The following is a 15,070-nucleotide window of genomic DNA, read 5'->3' as shown; positions in this document are numbered from 1 at the left end:
TATTTTGATATGATTTCTCAATATGATAATTTATTCGTGCCATGATTCATTCCTCTTTCATACGAAAAATAAAGGAAATTGTTTAAGAGAAGAGTCAAAAGTATGCATAGTGAACCGCTAGAGTGCGCTTCAAGGCTTAAAATGAAAGAAACTAAACTCGCATAGTAATCCACCAGAGTTCGCTTTAAGTCACTCTCAATTAATCTTAATACATTTAAATCCTTCGTATTCGGTAACAATCAGCCACGTGTAATTTCGTCAGGTTGAGGTAATTAATTTTGTAATAAATCATTCATAATATCGTCTATGTACAGAGTTATAAATCTAGACTATTTGTACTATTATTAAGAGAATATAATGTACCTGTTATTTTTCATTCTGTACATCGATATACACGAATTTATTTAAGTACTAATCGGGTCCAAATTTATAACCGCTAGATGCCATAAGAACACGTTATTAATTAGAGGATGAAAATGCGTTTATTGAAATGATGTATGTACATTTTGTACATTTTGGCACGTAGTAGATTATAGTCGAAGTAGAAAAACTTATTACAAAAGACGAGATTCTATAAATAAATAAGTGAGCAATAATATCGTAAGGCACCTCTTAAGTCCTAATGAGTATTCGTCCTACAATATATATAAGGGCATTACAAAATTGCTTATTGCTATGGTATTCCGTATAATTAGGGCCGTATAAAATAGTTGTTCGTTGTAGTAAAAAACGGAATATTGTTATAAATGTTACGTCAAAAAATACTGACAGTGTAAAAGTTAAATTTGGTTTGTGCATTTTGATTATTTGGCTCTACACTACCATTAAAATGTTTCTCTAAAGTCATCAACTTCGCGCACAGTGGAGTAAATGTTACATTTGCGCGAACTTGAATGCATTTGATACTTTCAACAGAGATGTTCACATTCTCTGATCTGGTTCTTGACAAAAGTCATAAATAGGTATCTCCGGTGGTCCTTCTATCATCAGTCTGGGCGCACAACTTCTTGTGACCACTACTATAGACAATGTAACTGCTGATGCAGCAGCCACATGCCATGAGAATATCAGAGCAACAACATCTGGTAATATTGGAACTGCAGGATGCACACGTATCATGTGAACTATCCAGCTACCATGAATAATTGTAGTCCAAGCTCTCAACAGTTTCAACTCTGGCCACACAACTTCCAATATTACAGCTACAGATGTTGTCCATGCTATAAATGCCAATATTAAGTTGGCAACTAACATACTGCTCCAGAAGAAGAAAAATCCCTCTATAAAGAAACTCTGAGCCAGAGCCATTTTAACCAACCCCACGCTCACATTGTGAGGGAAGTAAAAGTTCAGAACATCGACAAGACCAGAGAATGCGAAGAAGAGATAGATTGTAGCTAGTACAACTTTCGGGGAAACTGTACCAGTTTGTGGCATTTCACCTGTTATTGTGCCACCTAAACCGACAGCAGTTGCTATCAGCTTTAAACTACCCTCAATGGGGTGATTGTACAGTAATCTCTCACATTTCTTTAGCAACTGTAATCCCTTTGTGGTGTTCGAGTCGTCTCTGCGTCTCAGAGAGACCCAATATTTGGCATAATCATAGCACCATTTCAATCCAAACCCGTAGAATATAAATCCGAGAACAATGCATGCCAAAGAGCTGTCCATGGAAATCATTGAGAATTGTTGTTGAATCTGAAAGTCATACAAAATTGGTCAGACATATTGAAGCATGGAATACTTTAACTTAAAGTGCACAGTATAGCCACAGATGAAGATATCAAGCAGATGAAGACAAAGAAAATATATTTACTTTTGACATCACTGTAATTATGCAGTTATGGAATTATGCTGTTATGTAAAACTTACCCCCTGGATCTCCCCTAGCTGTACTTCCTAAAATGGTTTATAGTAATAGTATGAGTGATGTATAGAGTAAATATCCCAGTGTGGGATTTGAGAACTAAGTGCAACACATACACTAGTAGCTCTAACTCCTACACCACTCTAACTGCAGTCAAAAATTTCTTTGCTCTGATTGGTGGACGATATAAAGTTAAAACAGGATTCGCTGCGGATTAGATGCGCAGTAAAAAGTTTAAAAATGTAAATCCTTACTTAGACAAAAAGAAAAACATTATTCATATTTTTATGTTTACAAGGCTTTCTATATTTTTGAAATAATTAAAAATCTCTTTTTATCAAGTATGGTAATAAAATGTTTATGGCAGTGTTGCAGAAATATATAAGACGATCTTGTCTGGTCTCGTGTTCATCGGCGTTCGATTTACGGGACCTCCCTCGCACGCTTTTCATATTCTCTAATACGGCGCGCACATCCCCACCATTTTACCGAGTAACCAATCCGCAGTAATCCTGTCTCAGCTATGAATCCTCAACTAATCAGAGCAAAGGAAATTTCTATACCGACCCACTCTAAGGGATCAAGCTGCGGCTTGGAGATGTGTAGTAGCACCCACTACTACATTTTTCAAACTCATGTACAGTAGTTTCTCAATTCAAAAGCTTTTCCTTCCTAGTTTAAGAACCCTTTTACCCTCACCACTCTGCCGCACATTCGCCATCGCACAGTTACTATAAAAAGAGAACAGGAAATGATTGAGAGAGACAAAACAAAGGCAGCGGACTTTCTGTGGGGGCGTACACACAGATGAGAAACCGAGGCCGTCTCACTTTGCTTGTGGCCCCACTCTCACTCCGTACGCCTGGCGCTTGATTTGAAACACGCGGCGAAACTATTAGCAATGTAATATTTCTATGATTACCATTTGCGCGATTAAAAGTGCTAATTAATCTGCAGAAATGAATTACACGAGTTCTGTTAATTTCTTTAATTGTAAAATAAAAGGACAGCCTCGGACTTGGCCCACTCTTATACCTCTCCTCTGTGACATGTAAATAAAATCTTTTATATATTTACACAGTTCCATTTTATATACAAAAGTGGTTAAGTTTTTATTACTTTGGTCGTCGCTTCCATTTACTAACATATTGAAAGCTGTGTCACGATTAAAACCAATGAAACAAGTATGCCGGAGGTGATCCTTCGGGCGCCATTTTGATACCAGTGAAAAAACAGTGCTGGAAAATAACGCAAGACGTCTTTATTCGCGAAATATTATTAGCGCATTTTACAAATTTTATTTGAGTTCAAATCATATTTATAAATTCACCTGTGTCCTCGCGATTCGTGATCCATCCAACAACGGGCTCCATTTCATTCTGTCTTTTCAGCCATTGATTTAGGGGCTCGAAATACCTAATCATAGCTCCGGCGTCCATTCTATTTGTTCTGCCTCTTGTCATCTGTCTTAGAACGTCTTTCCACGATCTCGAGGAACCCATTGACAATACATCGCTAAAATAATTAACAAATCATATTATAAAACGTATATTTTATATAATTATTAGATGTTTTCTTTTTTAATTTGTACGCACGATAAGAGTCTTCCCGCCTCTCGAGACCTGTAGAAATCACAGGTGTACAAATCGCCGGTGTGGCCTGCTATTTCGCACAGTGATTCGTACAATTGGAATTGCAGTACTACACCAACAAAATACCTAAAAGCAATAGTAAGTCAATAATAAATTCAAGAGTCATTAAGAATGATAAAAATCGCCGATTCGCAGCTAAGCATTTTTTAATAAATTTCCCAATAGCAGTGGCAGTTTTAGTTTTCGATTAACGAGTTATACTTAGCGTAAAGCGCGTCCGCAGGAACATGGTACTTCGAGCCAGGATCGAAGTCTCTTTCCGACCTTGGCACCGGTGGTACAATTCCTTGGTATTGCAATCTTAATTCCCACCAATTATTCGTCATGTCGGCGACGCCATCGCGAAATACACGCCACCTCCACTTTAAATATTAAAGTCAAGTATGTACGAGATCACGATTAAAGCGGCGAATTAAAAATATAATTGGAATGGTAAAACCTCGTCAACGATGTATGCGAATGGCATGTAGGCAACTTTGCGAAGGGCCATTAACATCAGGAAGTTGATACTGCTGCCATAATCGTCGGTCGAGTTATTGTGGAGGCCAATTCTGCTTAAATGTTGGGAAGTGAAGACGGAGAGGCCGATGGCGTCGCTGACTGCCTCGAGGAACCCTAAATATATAAATTAAGCTCCAGTATTAATTTATGAATTCGTAAACATTTTTTATTAATTCAAATTTATGTGAGCACTTAGATTTATGATTCAAAGATTTGATTTAGATTTTAGATTACAAGATTTTTTTCAAATTTAAGATAGATTGTCGAAAATCATGTAAAATATTGAGAATTAATAGTTAAAATATTGATATTGATAGCACCGATATTTTTTTTGTTATTTGTTTGCAACTTTAACAGTTGGGTACAGGAACCTCGTGTTATCTTCAACGATTTAGTAAATTTTCGATTGTAGATTTAAATTTATTGACTTAGATTTCGGTCCATTTATTACATTTACAACTAATTACCTGGAATCGCTTCATTACGGAATAACAATGGCTGGTCCCTATACTGCAAATAATACTGCAAACGAGCAATCTCCTGATGAGTCGATAGAAGATCATCCATAGTAATCCTCGTGCATTGTTTTATCCTGAAATTTTGTATATGTATTATACCAAACAATTAATCAAAATACATTAACAAATACCTGTAGTCTATCCTGTTGCAAAAATCCCATGCGCTAGAAGTACATTTCACTTCCCTGTCTATGGGTTTCTCGAACATGGAGAACCTCCAAAACTCAGGCGGCATTGGTTTCATCCCCAAAGAAGTGAAAAATTCCTCCGCTATTTGGAACATCCTTAAACATATTCATTTGACAAGGTTCAGTAAAATAAATACGAAAATACTGTCTTCACGTGATTACCTCAATGGCGTGAAGCCTTGGATCATCATGTCCAAAGACACGTCGAGCCTTTTGCTCGCTGGAAATGGCTGTACGACGTCGAAAATGTCCTCCCAATTTTGAGCCCACATGTTTCCTAAAACGTGCGCCGGAAGTGGACCGTCCCTTCTTATTTTGTCACCGTATCTTTCGTACAATTTTGTTCTGACATAGGTGAACAGATTCTTGTAGAGGTGCATTATGGCTGACATTATGTCTGCTGTATTCTGCTGGAAATGCTCGTCGTCGAAAAGTTCCTTCATTTGGTCACCTGCGTTGTCGAATCCTGCGGACGATATAAACTCAAAACTGCTCTAAATGAATAGGCGTAGTTATCAGGAAGCATTGTGTAATTGAAGTAATTGTTCTTTCATGCTTTTGCAAACTGTAATACAAAAATATTCATCGCTGGACTCTGAATTCTTTTTTATATAAAATTAGAATTTTGTGTGCTAGTAGAATTAAATGGGAATGAAAGAAAAATGTATTTCTTCTATTAATAATTTTAACGTGTTGAAAATTATATTCTCAGTACAATGTTCTTAATCATTTTAATATGTTCAAAGTAATATTCTGCCTATAATACTCTTAATCATTTTAATAACTTCGAAATAATATTCTCATTATAATTCTCTTAATAATGTTAATAAGTTAAAAATAATATTTCCACTATAAAGTTATCAATAATTTTCATAAGCTCAGAATAAAGACTATCATTTCTATAATTTTGTATTTCTTCTATCTACTACTCTAATAAAAAGTATACTTTTGTTTGACTTTCCAAGAGCATGAAAGAAAATTCGCACAATTTGCAGAATGATTTGACGCATTATAGTCTACCGTTTAATCTAGCCGCTTGATTAGCAAGCTGAATGTATCTCATGTATTTGTTCTTCAATTGAGGTCCAGTTGCTTCATGCCAAGCGTGCCAATAATACAGCAACTCGTCGTAGTCCTTCGATCGCGCCATTATTGTATTAACGTCTAACAAGCATGAAAGGAAATGATATATTAATCTTGGCAGAAATTCTAAATGAATATAATTGTACGTGATGACGAACCGTGGTCCAAAGTTAGGTCACAATTAGCCCCAATAGTTCTATAAGGACATATTCTAGTTCTTGCATACACCTCCTTCATCTCTGCAATCAGGCTGTGTACCTGTAATTTACTTGCTTAAATTGCCGTCATCTTTACATTCGATTAAGTATTAAGTTACCTCGTTAAACTTGTCGTCGGTCAAAGAGTTCCGACCTTTCACAACGATCATCTTGAGCTCCCTTCTGGCCAAAGGATCAGGAATTCGGCTCCAAGCGAAGCCGACGGCCTTCCTCCAGGATATCCTGTCAAACTTCAACTTCAACGCCTGCTCCTCCAACTAAAATAATTGGACCTCTCACGATTAGATTTGTTGGAATATTCACTGAAATGTAATTCAATATTACCATTCTTTTCCGATTGTTTTCAGAGACATTGGTAGCGAAGTTCCATTGCGCTGTCATCACCCTCGTGCACATCGCTGAAGCCTCGCTGTCGTACTCCCTCAAGAACTGCAGCGCGTCGCCCAGGTTCACGTTCATGCCCTTAAAATCACGAAAAAAAGTTGCTCCTACTAGCCCAGATATCACGCACGTGCGATTCCCAGGCTAATCAGAATTTCAAATTGCCAACATATCTGGGAGACCGAACGTTTCTTGGTGCGTGTCGGACAAGTAGGCTCGTATCGAAGCGTGCCATCTATTAAATACCGTTAACGATCATCGAGCAGACCACCGGTCTTCGATGATTCCGGGAATTTCACTTACCTCCAAATATTTTTGGAAGCTACCCGGGAACAGAGAACAGATCGTTATCGCGAGGACCAATTTCCCCGCGACCGTCATCGTGTCGGCTGCTTTCGAAGAGCACTTGGAAATCGGTCAAACGCGATGAGAAAGCCGACGAACTTTCTCGAGATCGGTTTTATTTGTCATTGAAATTAGACTGCAGGATGTTCACGCAACGGGACATTGGCTAATTCGTTCGCGCACTATCGAACACGCCGGTTTCCTCATTTTTGGTCTTGATGCTCGACGAACGATTTTTAGTCCGTCAACGACGGCGTTTCCGATCGCGCAAATTTCAATTTGTTGATCGAAGTATTTGGATCACGAGTCGATAGTTAGTTTTAAGAACTTTGAGTGCTGTAGACTGAACAGTTGTGGATATTATGCTTTTCTAACGAAAATATATATATTAAAATATTTAATATATTAGAAGAATTGTTGAATGTTACGGTATTATTCACATTTCGATAAAACTGTTTGAAGCAGCATATTTTTAATGATTATTTTATACTGTTTATTTATTTCGTATTGAAATCTATAGTGTACTTGTTACACTGAACACAAGAGTAATTATTAAAGTTATCTTGGAAGGTGCGTTACACGATTTTTGTTATTATTTAAGACGATACGATTGCAAGTATAGCGAAATTGCAAGTCCACAAGCAGATACTGTTAAACAAAAACGATCGTTAAAGTTAGCTTTAATGTCGACTGTCACAATTTTGCAACCGTTCTGGTTATTCAATCATGAGCTTCGAAGAACTACAATCTCCCAAATCTAGTCTGTTAAAGTTGAATTATTATTTCAGAAGCCGGCTTCAAAGAACTGCGCCGTCGTTAAATAAAATCCACTAATAGCTTTAAAAGCTAGAATGCCAACTTTCGCGACTTGTCATCATTAAAGACGACCAAATCTACAAATTCAAGAACTATAGTCTCACAAGTGAACCTTACTGAACCGAATACGCAAATAATTGCTGAAGCTCTCCCGAAGGATGAGTTTCACGACGTTTTATCATTTAGACCAATCGAATAATGAATGAAGAAAATTACGGTCACAAAAACCGTCTGACAAGTGATTACTCCTGAACAAACTCCAACAATAAGCTTATAAACTAGCTCGAATATTGCCAAATAAATTATCCAATTCTGAAACTTCGGCCGCGGACTCACAGGCGAACGTTATCGTATTAAATCCCCGAATCGCGCGGACTTCAACCTGTCGCTCCACATACTGGGATCACGGTTGGCTAGAGACAGCGTCACCACCGGGTGGATCACCGGGATCGAAGGGTGTGTCCCGATCGGATTTTCGACTGGCACTGCCAATTCGGTAGCTGATCGAACCGTTCGTTCGCCGCGTCGATGTTGTCGTCGCGGCAAAACTGAATCCGCCGCAGAAAAGAGAAACATGGTCTTCCGGGACGGATATTCCACGGGCGAAAAGAGGAAGGGACAGGCATCGCCGGTGCGTGAAGCGTGACTTACCCAGGCACAGAACCGCGGCACACGCCAAAATCCTCCCATCTTCGGCTACACGCTGGTATTTCTTAACGCACTCATTGCTGTGCCAGCCGTGAATATAGAGTTGATCGGAGGAAAGGAGTCCTGTTTACGAAAGCAAATGTACGTGCGCGCTGAACGAGGATGCTAACTGGGTCACGTTGGGGTTGCGGAAATTAGCCGAACGGCGGAACAGGTCAACGCCTGGCGCAGGTTGCAGGCCGCAAGGTGCGACTTCGCCGCTGTTTGTCGAAATTAATTTGATTTATTTAATCAATAATCTGTCGAGACTCTCCATTTTGTTACTGTTCTTAATTCACTTACGATAAATATTATAGCAGATTTGTATGCTTATATAACGATCTTGGATATTTTAATTTTTATTGTGACATTGACTTATATTTCAAATACTAAAGATATGTTTCGGTATCTCCATTTTATTTTTGTGCTTAATTTTCTATTCTTAAATATTGTGACGGATACAAGTACATAAAATAATCTTGATCGCTATGTATTCCTTAAACTAGTTTAAATTTTGGTGACGTAATTAAAAATGTATTACAATTCTCTATTTTATTATTATTCTAGACTTCCGGTTCTTAAAAATCGTGTCTGATGACTACCAAATGATCTTCTGCACTTCAATTCTTATATTAAAATAATACTGACTTATATTTCGGAGACACGATTAAAAATGTGTTTCGGTGTCTCCATTTTATCCTCGTCTTTAATTCTCTGTTATTACTATAATTTTTACTGTAAATTCACATTACTGTTTCTCATTTATTCACGAGTTTTGGTTCTGGTTTAATTGTCGAAGAGAAGATGCGCAAGTATAATCATTCTCCTGAGAACGTCGCCACAGTTTTCTCTACAAGAAGATCATTTATATTGCACTCGCCGAGGAACGTATAGTTTCTCGTCGGTGCAACAATGTTTTTCGTCGATGCTTTGTACCTAAGACACGGTACACGGAAAGTACGAGTACCATGGAAAGTGTACGACTGTTTCCTTCGGCATCAAGACAAGCACCGTAACTCCAATTACTCGGTGGCGTAACCAGTGCCGGTACCGAGCCGAGTAATTTTCTTTTACAGATATAATTGCGTCCTCGCGAAGACTTGTGCGACGGCTGGGAACGATTTCGTCTGTCGGATACCATCGGAACCAGAGGCTTATGCCCAGAACGGAACGATCGGGAACACCGTGTCGGACATCCTCCTAAGACTGAAACATGAACCGAGATAAGAAATCACACGACTGACAATCATTTTCTCTGAATCTACCTTTCTTTGGGACCAATACTGCTTCCCTTGCCATGGATCTGCTTAAGAGATGTCTGGAATATTATTCTCTCGACGTATTTGCGTCGTTCCAAGCGTTTGTATTTCTTCTGCAATTGCTCCACTTCTGCGTACACGTGCACGAATTCTAGAACCTCTGGCACCTGCCGTAAATAATCTAATTTTAGGCAATCATCGTAAAGAAATAATTCGATTACTATATTGAGAATAACTTGTTAGTTCATCCTATCGGAAAATTGATCAAGTTATCAACAGTGATTCTGCAGCATGTAATAATTATTATATAATTATCAGTAGATCGTTGCTTAACAAATTTCATCGACGATTCGATCATTAATTCCAACATTTCCAAGATCATGTGCAACAGAACTCGTTGATTCACGAATGAAGCAGTTACGCTAATTGGAAAGTTTCTTAAGAAACCAACTAGCTATTTTAATAAACAGATTGAATCTGCATGACTCACGGAATGATTATCAACGTAGGTGATCAGGTTGTTCCGATCCTTGTCCACTTTAGCCACGTCGCGCTCCACCTGCTTGTACTCGACGCGAAGCTCGCGAATCTGTTTATCCCTCTGCAACATTTCCATCTTCAACCCGTTCAGAGTTTGCTGCAGGTCTCTCAACTTCTGCTTGCGCTGCGTCAGTTTCAGGTGATAGTGTCCTGCAATGGTGTAAGAGTCAGTGATAAAACGTAGAAATAATATCGAGTCATTACTAGAGTAGATAAGGTGGTAACAATTACCTAAGAACAAGGAGATAAAGGGAATAGTTATTTGTTATGAACTAGAAGACAGAATAAATGAGATGTAAATTAATATGTAAATTAAAAATTGTCTTCATTAGCACAGAATATAGGTACTAGATAGGCATTTTTCTTAATCATTTTAACGAGTCGTCAGCAACGCGATTATATTCTCAAATTATTTAGTTCTTTTAATTAAAGACACCTTAAATTAATTAAAGAATAGAGGATTTTTCAGGCGTCCTATTTCGGGTATCATAAACTTTTCTACACATATAAAAATTATAAAAATGCTGTTCTATCATTAATGCATTATGCATTATGAATTATTGCATTTCTTAACAAATAGGTTCATATAATTTCTTTGATCACTAAGACGGGACAGTGCTTTAGCTCCGCACCTGCGATCCTCTTCATGTCCAGAACGTACATCGTCTTCTCCTCGATCATCCTTACGTAATCCTTGTTTTGAATGTTCAATTGTTGAAAGTCGACGGCGCGTAACGCCTCTCCGAGCTGCTCCGTCTGGGCCAGCTGGTGTCTAGTCTTCTTGATCAGCATCCTATGAGTCGCGCTCCTGAGCCTCAGCCTCTCTATTATAGTGTTCGCCGATTTCAGCCATTCGTCGATGAACCTACGCGTGAATCGACAGGTGAACTGCATGTTTCACCATGCAACAATGCTACCTGAAATAAGTGCGTTCACCTCACGACTTTCTCGGCCGGGATCTTCCCGGTGATGGGGTCCACGCCACCGATCACCACGTTCTCCTCGAACTCCTCCTTCGCCTCCTGCACCTCGCTCATACGGATCTCCAGCTCCTCGATCTCTGCTCGCATGATACCTATCCTCTTCTGCACCGCGACCTTCAATTCGCTCAGATTCTTCGTCATGTGCTCCACCTCTTTGTTCGCCATTGTTATGCGATGCGCTATTGGCACTCTGATCGGTTCGATTTATTTAAGGAATTTTAGCTATTCATTGATAGTAATTTTTATTTGTCAGTTAATTAGCTTGTACAATTAGTTTTCAAAGCCTGTTGTCTAGAATCTTTACTAATATTCTCTGTATAGTATTTGTTGAAGTTAAAATGGCATCGACGATGAACTTTAATTTGGGATAATTCTATTATAACAATTTTATACATGCAGCTTCTCTTTGACATTTTTATTATATTTTATAAGAGAATACGATAAGTATACTAAATATTTAAAATAAATTTAAAATAAATTAATAATAACTTTAAAATAAATTCAAAATAAATTCATAATAAATTTAAAATAAATACTTAAACGAAATCATAGTCTTATGGTTAACCTAGGTATCTTTATGCAATATCCCATTTTTAATGTCTTGAAAGAAAAATTTTAAAGCGTTGCATGATTTGAGATGCAAAATCTATTCGTTGTTATAGCAAATTCCAATTTGAGCCTCCAATAAATTTGTTCTAGTAATAGAATGATCTCTGCTTAATTATAGGGGTGTAATTAACAATTTACTAACTTTGTACTATCAGTCGGTTTCCACGTGGGGAACACGCTGACAATCGGAGTCTTAGCTTCGGATAACACGCTGATCATGCTGGGTGTGCTCGCACGACTGCTAATTGTTTTGCGTCTCAGCATGTCCGGTATAGTTGCCACGCTGTCCCGGAAACTCATGCGGGATGTTCGCATGGATATCATACGGGTTATCCTTCTCGTGTGCCTCGTTCTCTCCAGCATTTGCGTTATGGCTTTTCAAGATAATTGTTCCCTTTTTACTTCTGGATTTACATGTAATATATCTATATGTTACATTATAACGTTTATATTGTATTATATTAAAACGTTTATATTGTATTAAATTGTAACGTTTATATTGTATTATATTATAACGTTTATATTATATTATAACCAGCATGTTCTCGGATGTAGTAAAAAAGGTTTACTATAACTTCAGATCGGTATCTTTTGCCAAAGATTTTAGACTTTGGGGATTGTCAGTAAAATATTGTTCTAAATTTCAACGACGATAGAAGCAAATTTTTAATAACTTTAAAATCTTATATAGATCAACGCAAACTTAATTTTACTGAACGCAAGAAACGTTATTTTAAGGAGTATCTATTTAGTAATAAATAAGCATTTAGAGCCGATGCAAGGTGCTGTAATTTGCGAGGAGAATTATTTTTGATTGAATCGTGATTCGTGCATAATGTGGTAAGTAAATTCTGATCCACTTTGAAAGTACTTTGGCAGCTAAGAGATTCAGATCTGTTACCGGGGAAATCGGGATATGATCGTAATGAAAACCACATTACTGATACATAAGCGGCCAAATTACACTTCATGATCTGGGGATCAAATCGCGTGAGGTACCGTTCGTACACGTCGTTCTCCAACGTTATCATCCAAGTCTGCTGCAGAAGACTATCCTGCATCTGCATCAGTTCTTCGTAGTTCATGGCTAGAATTAAATAAATTTTCAGTTACTTCAAAATTTAATAAATAATATAATCGATACAGACAGTCGTATTCTATGTCCTCTTCCTGTTTTATGGTGAGTCGCGACGCCATGCTGAATATGCTCCCTCGCATCGACATCGGATCCATTTTTCCTTTGATTAGTCTAAATAAACGTACAACTAATTATTTTGTCCACGTGATTGCCGAATTTTTGGTAAACAATATCAGAAAATAACATACTTGCTTTATTAACAAGAAAAATAGAAGAACGTGTTCTGAGTCCTTGTGATTTTAATTTTCACTTCGATATTTATTTTATTTTATTGCAATTTACAATTTTTATGCGTTGAAAATGCTCAGAAATTATGGTACAGTCATCGCACGAACGTGGAGAGCGAAACAGGGTTAGAATCGTGAAGGTTGGCTGAATTCAGATCAATCAATGGGTGAATTGTTTCACTGTCTCGTGATTTATTCGATTATGTACAAAGTGTAACAAATATTCGTGGCACGTGGGGTAAGGTAATATTGCTATCTAGTGACGAACTGTTCGTTTACGAATCGTCGCATTCTGTCAGCATGGCTTCTTTCTCGATTTCCACGTCGTTCACGTACAAAGTGTACGTTAGTCCGATCTCCTTTTTGCCAGAACTCTGCGTTCGAATCGAGGCTGGAATTTCCCCTATCGAGAAAGATATTTCCGCGCCATCGTCGGTGAAATCGTTCTAGAAAATAGCAACTCGAATTAGTATTTCAGGGTAATTACTAGGAGACACGTTCTTTACCTCGGTCTCGATCTGTTCGCCGTTCACCCAGACACTCTGCGTTTGTTTGTCTATTAAAAAGCATTATTAATATTACCAAACAATATCTTTCGTATTCAAGAATTTTTTCTGCATTAACAGCAAAAGTACCAATTTTAGCAAGAACGATTCTACAGACTCTTCCAAATATAACGATATATATTTTAACAAAATTATAAACATTTAAACGTGTTCAAATAATTTTCAAAGATAATGGAACGTTTTGAGTTTCTGACAAAATTAAACCTGTAAAAAGTGACTTGTCCGTTTGAAATATTGTTTAAACATGTTTAAATGTTTATAATATTATAAAAAATACACTGTTATATTTGGAAGCGTTCACTAAATTATTTTACATAAAAATTACTTGCAGAGCTTTTGCAGTTTAACTAGAAACTTGTCAAAATTAACACTTCTCTTAAAGATTGTGATATTAATATTCGAATTGGTATAATTTCTGACATGAGTGCGTAAAATCTAATAATCCTAATTACCTAAGACAATTCTGTACTCATCGTTGCCAATATTAGCCAACCAGGTCTCCAAAATTTTGGACTGCGCTTGAACAAAGTTCCTGTAGCTCTTCCCATTCACCCATAGAGTGTAAGAGTATTGCAAGCCTGTTTTTTTAAAGCAAACCCTTGCAATCCTTTTTTTAAATTAAAGAGACAGCTAGAGGATTTTAAATCATTTTACCTGGAATCGGGTCGACCCTAATGACGAACTTATTGTCGCTGAACGTGAAAGCCTCGTCGCCGACAAGTTCGAACATCCATTCTCTGTGCAGCAACTCTTTGCCATCCACTCGTATCACTCGGCGACCTGTCGCTGTCCCGTGCTCGAATTCTATCACATGATTGCCGTCGCTTAGGGGAACGTTCCACTTTGCTGTCGGCCTTTCCAGCGATTCCAAATGGTGCAGACTCCTGGATCATCGATTACCGGCTCTAATTTTAACCCTCGAACGCTATATCATTCGGTTTATCGTCGAAGATAATCGAAAGAAAGATGAAAGCAATTTTACGTCTCGGCAATGAAATCTTTCGAAACGTAAATATCCCAGCATTTAATTTTGAACATTTTTAAACAATCCGGAATACTAGGCTGAAAATAAATATCGATAGAAAACAACACAATAGTTCCGAGTTCAAATAGATCATCGATTCCACTCGTAAATGACAGGTCAGAAATACGGGACACTGTATTAATAATTCCTATTATTGATCAAACGTTTAATTGTTTCCCGTACTTGCTACGTAGCTCCGTTGACAACTAAGCACGGTGGGAACGTTGAATAACACATCACCGGATACAGGATATTATTATCCACATGCACAAATTATTTTAATTACGTTTACTTTACTCCGTACGACTCACCTCAACAGAATACCAGCCATGTTACCTTGCTACTCGTTCCACCTGCACCTGAACTAGTCTGCTTTATTGATCGAATTCACCAGGGAAATATTTCGAATCGATACCCCGACCACCTGGCGCTCCAACGCGACGCAATTATTAAACGACTAAATTG

At 37.8% G+C, this 15,070-nt stretch overlaps 4 protein-coding genes across 9 annotated transcripts; all 4 read right to left on the bottom strand.

Moving 5' to 3' along the window:
* Nucleotides 1–71: 71 nt before the first annotated feature.
* On the bottom strand, nt 72–2,481 carry LOC144478859 (uncharacterized). Its single transcript, XM_078197182.1, has 2 exons — nt 1,876–2,481; nt 72–1,701 (listed from the first exon to the last, which is right to left on the bottom strand). The coding sequence occupies exon 2, from the start codon at nt 1,681–1,683 to the stop codon at nt 922–924; it is 762 nt and encodes a 253-aa protein (XP_078053308.1). The 5' UTR covers nt 1,684–1,701; nt 1,876–2,481; the 3' UTR covers nt 72–921.
* Nucleotides 2,482–2,920: 439 nt separating this feature from the next.
* On the bottom strand, nt 2,921–8,130 carry LOC144467925 (angiotensin-converting enzyme). 6 transcript variants are annotated; one of them, XM_078176922.1, is made up of 14 exons: nt 7,909–8,130; nt 6,715–7,126; nt 6,355–6,492; nt 6,129–6,287; nt 5,971–6,070; nt 5,750–5,893; nt 4,892–5,195; nt 4,673–4,825; nt 4,491–4,615; nt 3,962–4,137; nt 3,724–3,884; nt 3,466–3,588; nt 3,201–3,385; nt 2,921–3,129 (listed from the first exon to the last, which is right to left on the bottom strand). In XM_078176922.1, exons 2-14 carry the CDS (start codon nt 6,790–6,792, stop codon nt 3,011–3,013), a joined length of 1,965 nt encoding a protein of 654 aa, XP_078033048.1. In that variant the 5' UTR covers nt 6,793–7,126; nt 7,909–8,130; the 3' UTR covers nt 2,921–3,010. The 6 variants fall into 6 exon arrangements, with proteins under 6 accessions (XP_078033048.1, XP_078033050.1, XP_078033051.1 ...); XM_078176924.1 differs by having other exon boundaries at nt 6,715–7,404; nt 7,955–8,130; XM_078176925.1 differs by having other exon boundaries at nt 6,715–7,404; nt 7,971–8,128.
* Nucleotides 8,131–8,953: 823 nt separating this feature from the next.
* Nucleotides 8,954–12,735, bottom strand: LOC144479138 (cilia- and flagella-associated protein 263-like). The gene is made up of 7 exons (XM_078197663.1): nt 12,615–12,735; nt 11,793–12,024; nt 10,995–11,231; nt 10,691–10,923; nt 10,009–10,208; nt 9,525–9,685; nt 8,954–9,465 (listed from the first exon to the last, which is right to left on the bottom strand). The coding sequence occupies exons 1-7, from the start codon at nt 12,733–12,735 to the stop codon at nt 9,414–9,416; spliced, it is 1,236 nt and encodes a 411-aa protein (XP_078053789.1). The 3' UTR covers nt 8,954–9,413.
* A 440-nt stretch (nt 12,736–13,175) lies between these two features.
* On the bottom strand, nt 13,176–15,052 carry LOC144467811 (fas apoptotic inhibitory molecule 1). The gene is made up of 5 exons (XM_078176770.1): nt 14,917–15,052; nt 14,236–14,465; nt 14,034–14,159; nt 13,522–13,571; nt 13,176–13,461 (listed from the first exon to the last, which is right to left on the bottom strand). Exons 1-5 carry the CDS (start codon nt 14,934–14,936, stop codon nt 13,291–13,293), a joined length of 597 nt encoding a protein of 198 aa, XP_078032896.1. The 5' UTR covers nt 14,937–15,052; the 3' UTR covers nt 13,176–13,290.
* Between the last annotated feature and the right edge of the window lie 18 nt (nt 15,053–15,070).

Source organism: Augochlora pura, chromosome 3 (genome assembly GCF_028453695.1).
Source record: "Augochlora pura isolate Apur16 chromosome 3, APUR_v2.2.1, whole genome shotgun sequence".
NCBI classification, from domain to species: Eukaryota; Metazoa; Arthropoda; class Insecta; order Hymenoptera; family Halictidae; genus Augochlora; species Augochlora pura.
Note: the sequence above shows the minus strand (reverse complement) of the source record. Positions and strands in the feature narration are given on the sequence as shown.

What these genes read in the sequence shown, in the direction of transcription:
- LOC144478859 (XM_078197182.1), bottom strand. Translation starts at nt 1,683, where the DNA reads ATGATTTCCATGGACAGCTCTTTGGCATGCATTGTTCTCGGATTTATA.
- LOC144467925 (XM_078176921.1), bottom strand. Translation starts at nt 6,792, where the DNA reads ATGACGGTCGCGGGGAAATTGGTCCTCGCGATAACGATCTGTTCTCTG. An exon ending in AAAACAATCGGAAAAGAATG is followed by an intron (nt 6,288 to 6,354) that starts GTAATATTGAAT and finishes CAATTATTTTAG; the next exon opens with TTGGAGGAGCAGGCGTTGAA. An exon ending in CCGTAATGAAGCGATTCCAG is followed by an intron (nt 4,138 to 4,490) that starts GTAATTAGTTGT and finishes TTATATATTTAG; the next exon opens with GGTTCCTCGAGGCAGTCAGC.
- LOC144479138 (XM_078197663.1), bottom strand. Translation starts at nt 12,735, where the DNA reads ATGAACTACGAAGAACTGATGCAGATGCAGGATAGTCTTCTGCAGCAG. An exon ending in TGATCCCCAGATCATGAAGT is followed by an intron (nt 12,025 to 12,614) that starts GTAATTTGGCCG and finishes TATCTTGAAAAG; the next exon opens with CCATAACGCAAATGCTGGAG. An exon ending in GGACATGAAGAGGATCGCAG is followed by an intron (nt 10,209 to 10,690) that starts GTGCGGAGCTAA and finishes ACACCATTGCAG; the next exon opens with GACACTATCACCTGAAACTG.
- LOC144467811 (XM_078176770.1), bottom strand. Translation starts at nt 14,936, where the DNA reads ATGGCTGGTATTCTGTTGAG. An exon ending in TAGGGTCGACCCGATTCCAG is followed by an intron (nt 14,160 to 14,235) that starts GTAAAATGATTT and finishes TTAAAAAAACAG; the next exon opens with GCTTGCAATACTCTTACACT. An exon ending in TGAGTACAGAATTGTCTTAG is followed by an intron (nt 13,572 to 14,033) that starts GTAATTAGGATT and finishes GCTTTTTAATAG; the next exon opens with ACAAACAAACGCAGAGTGTC.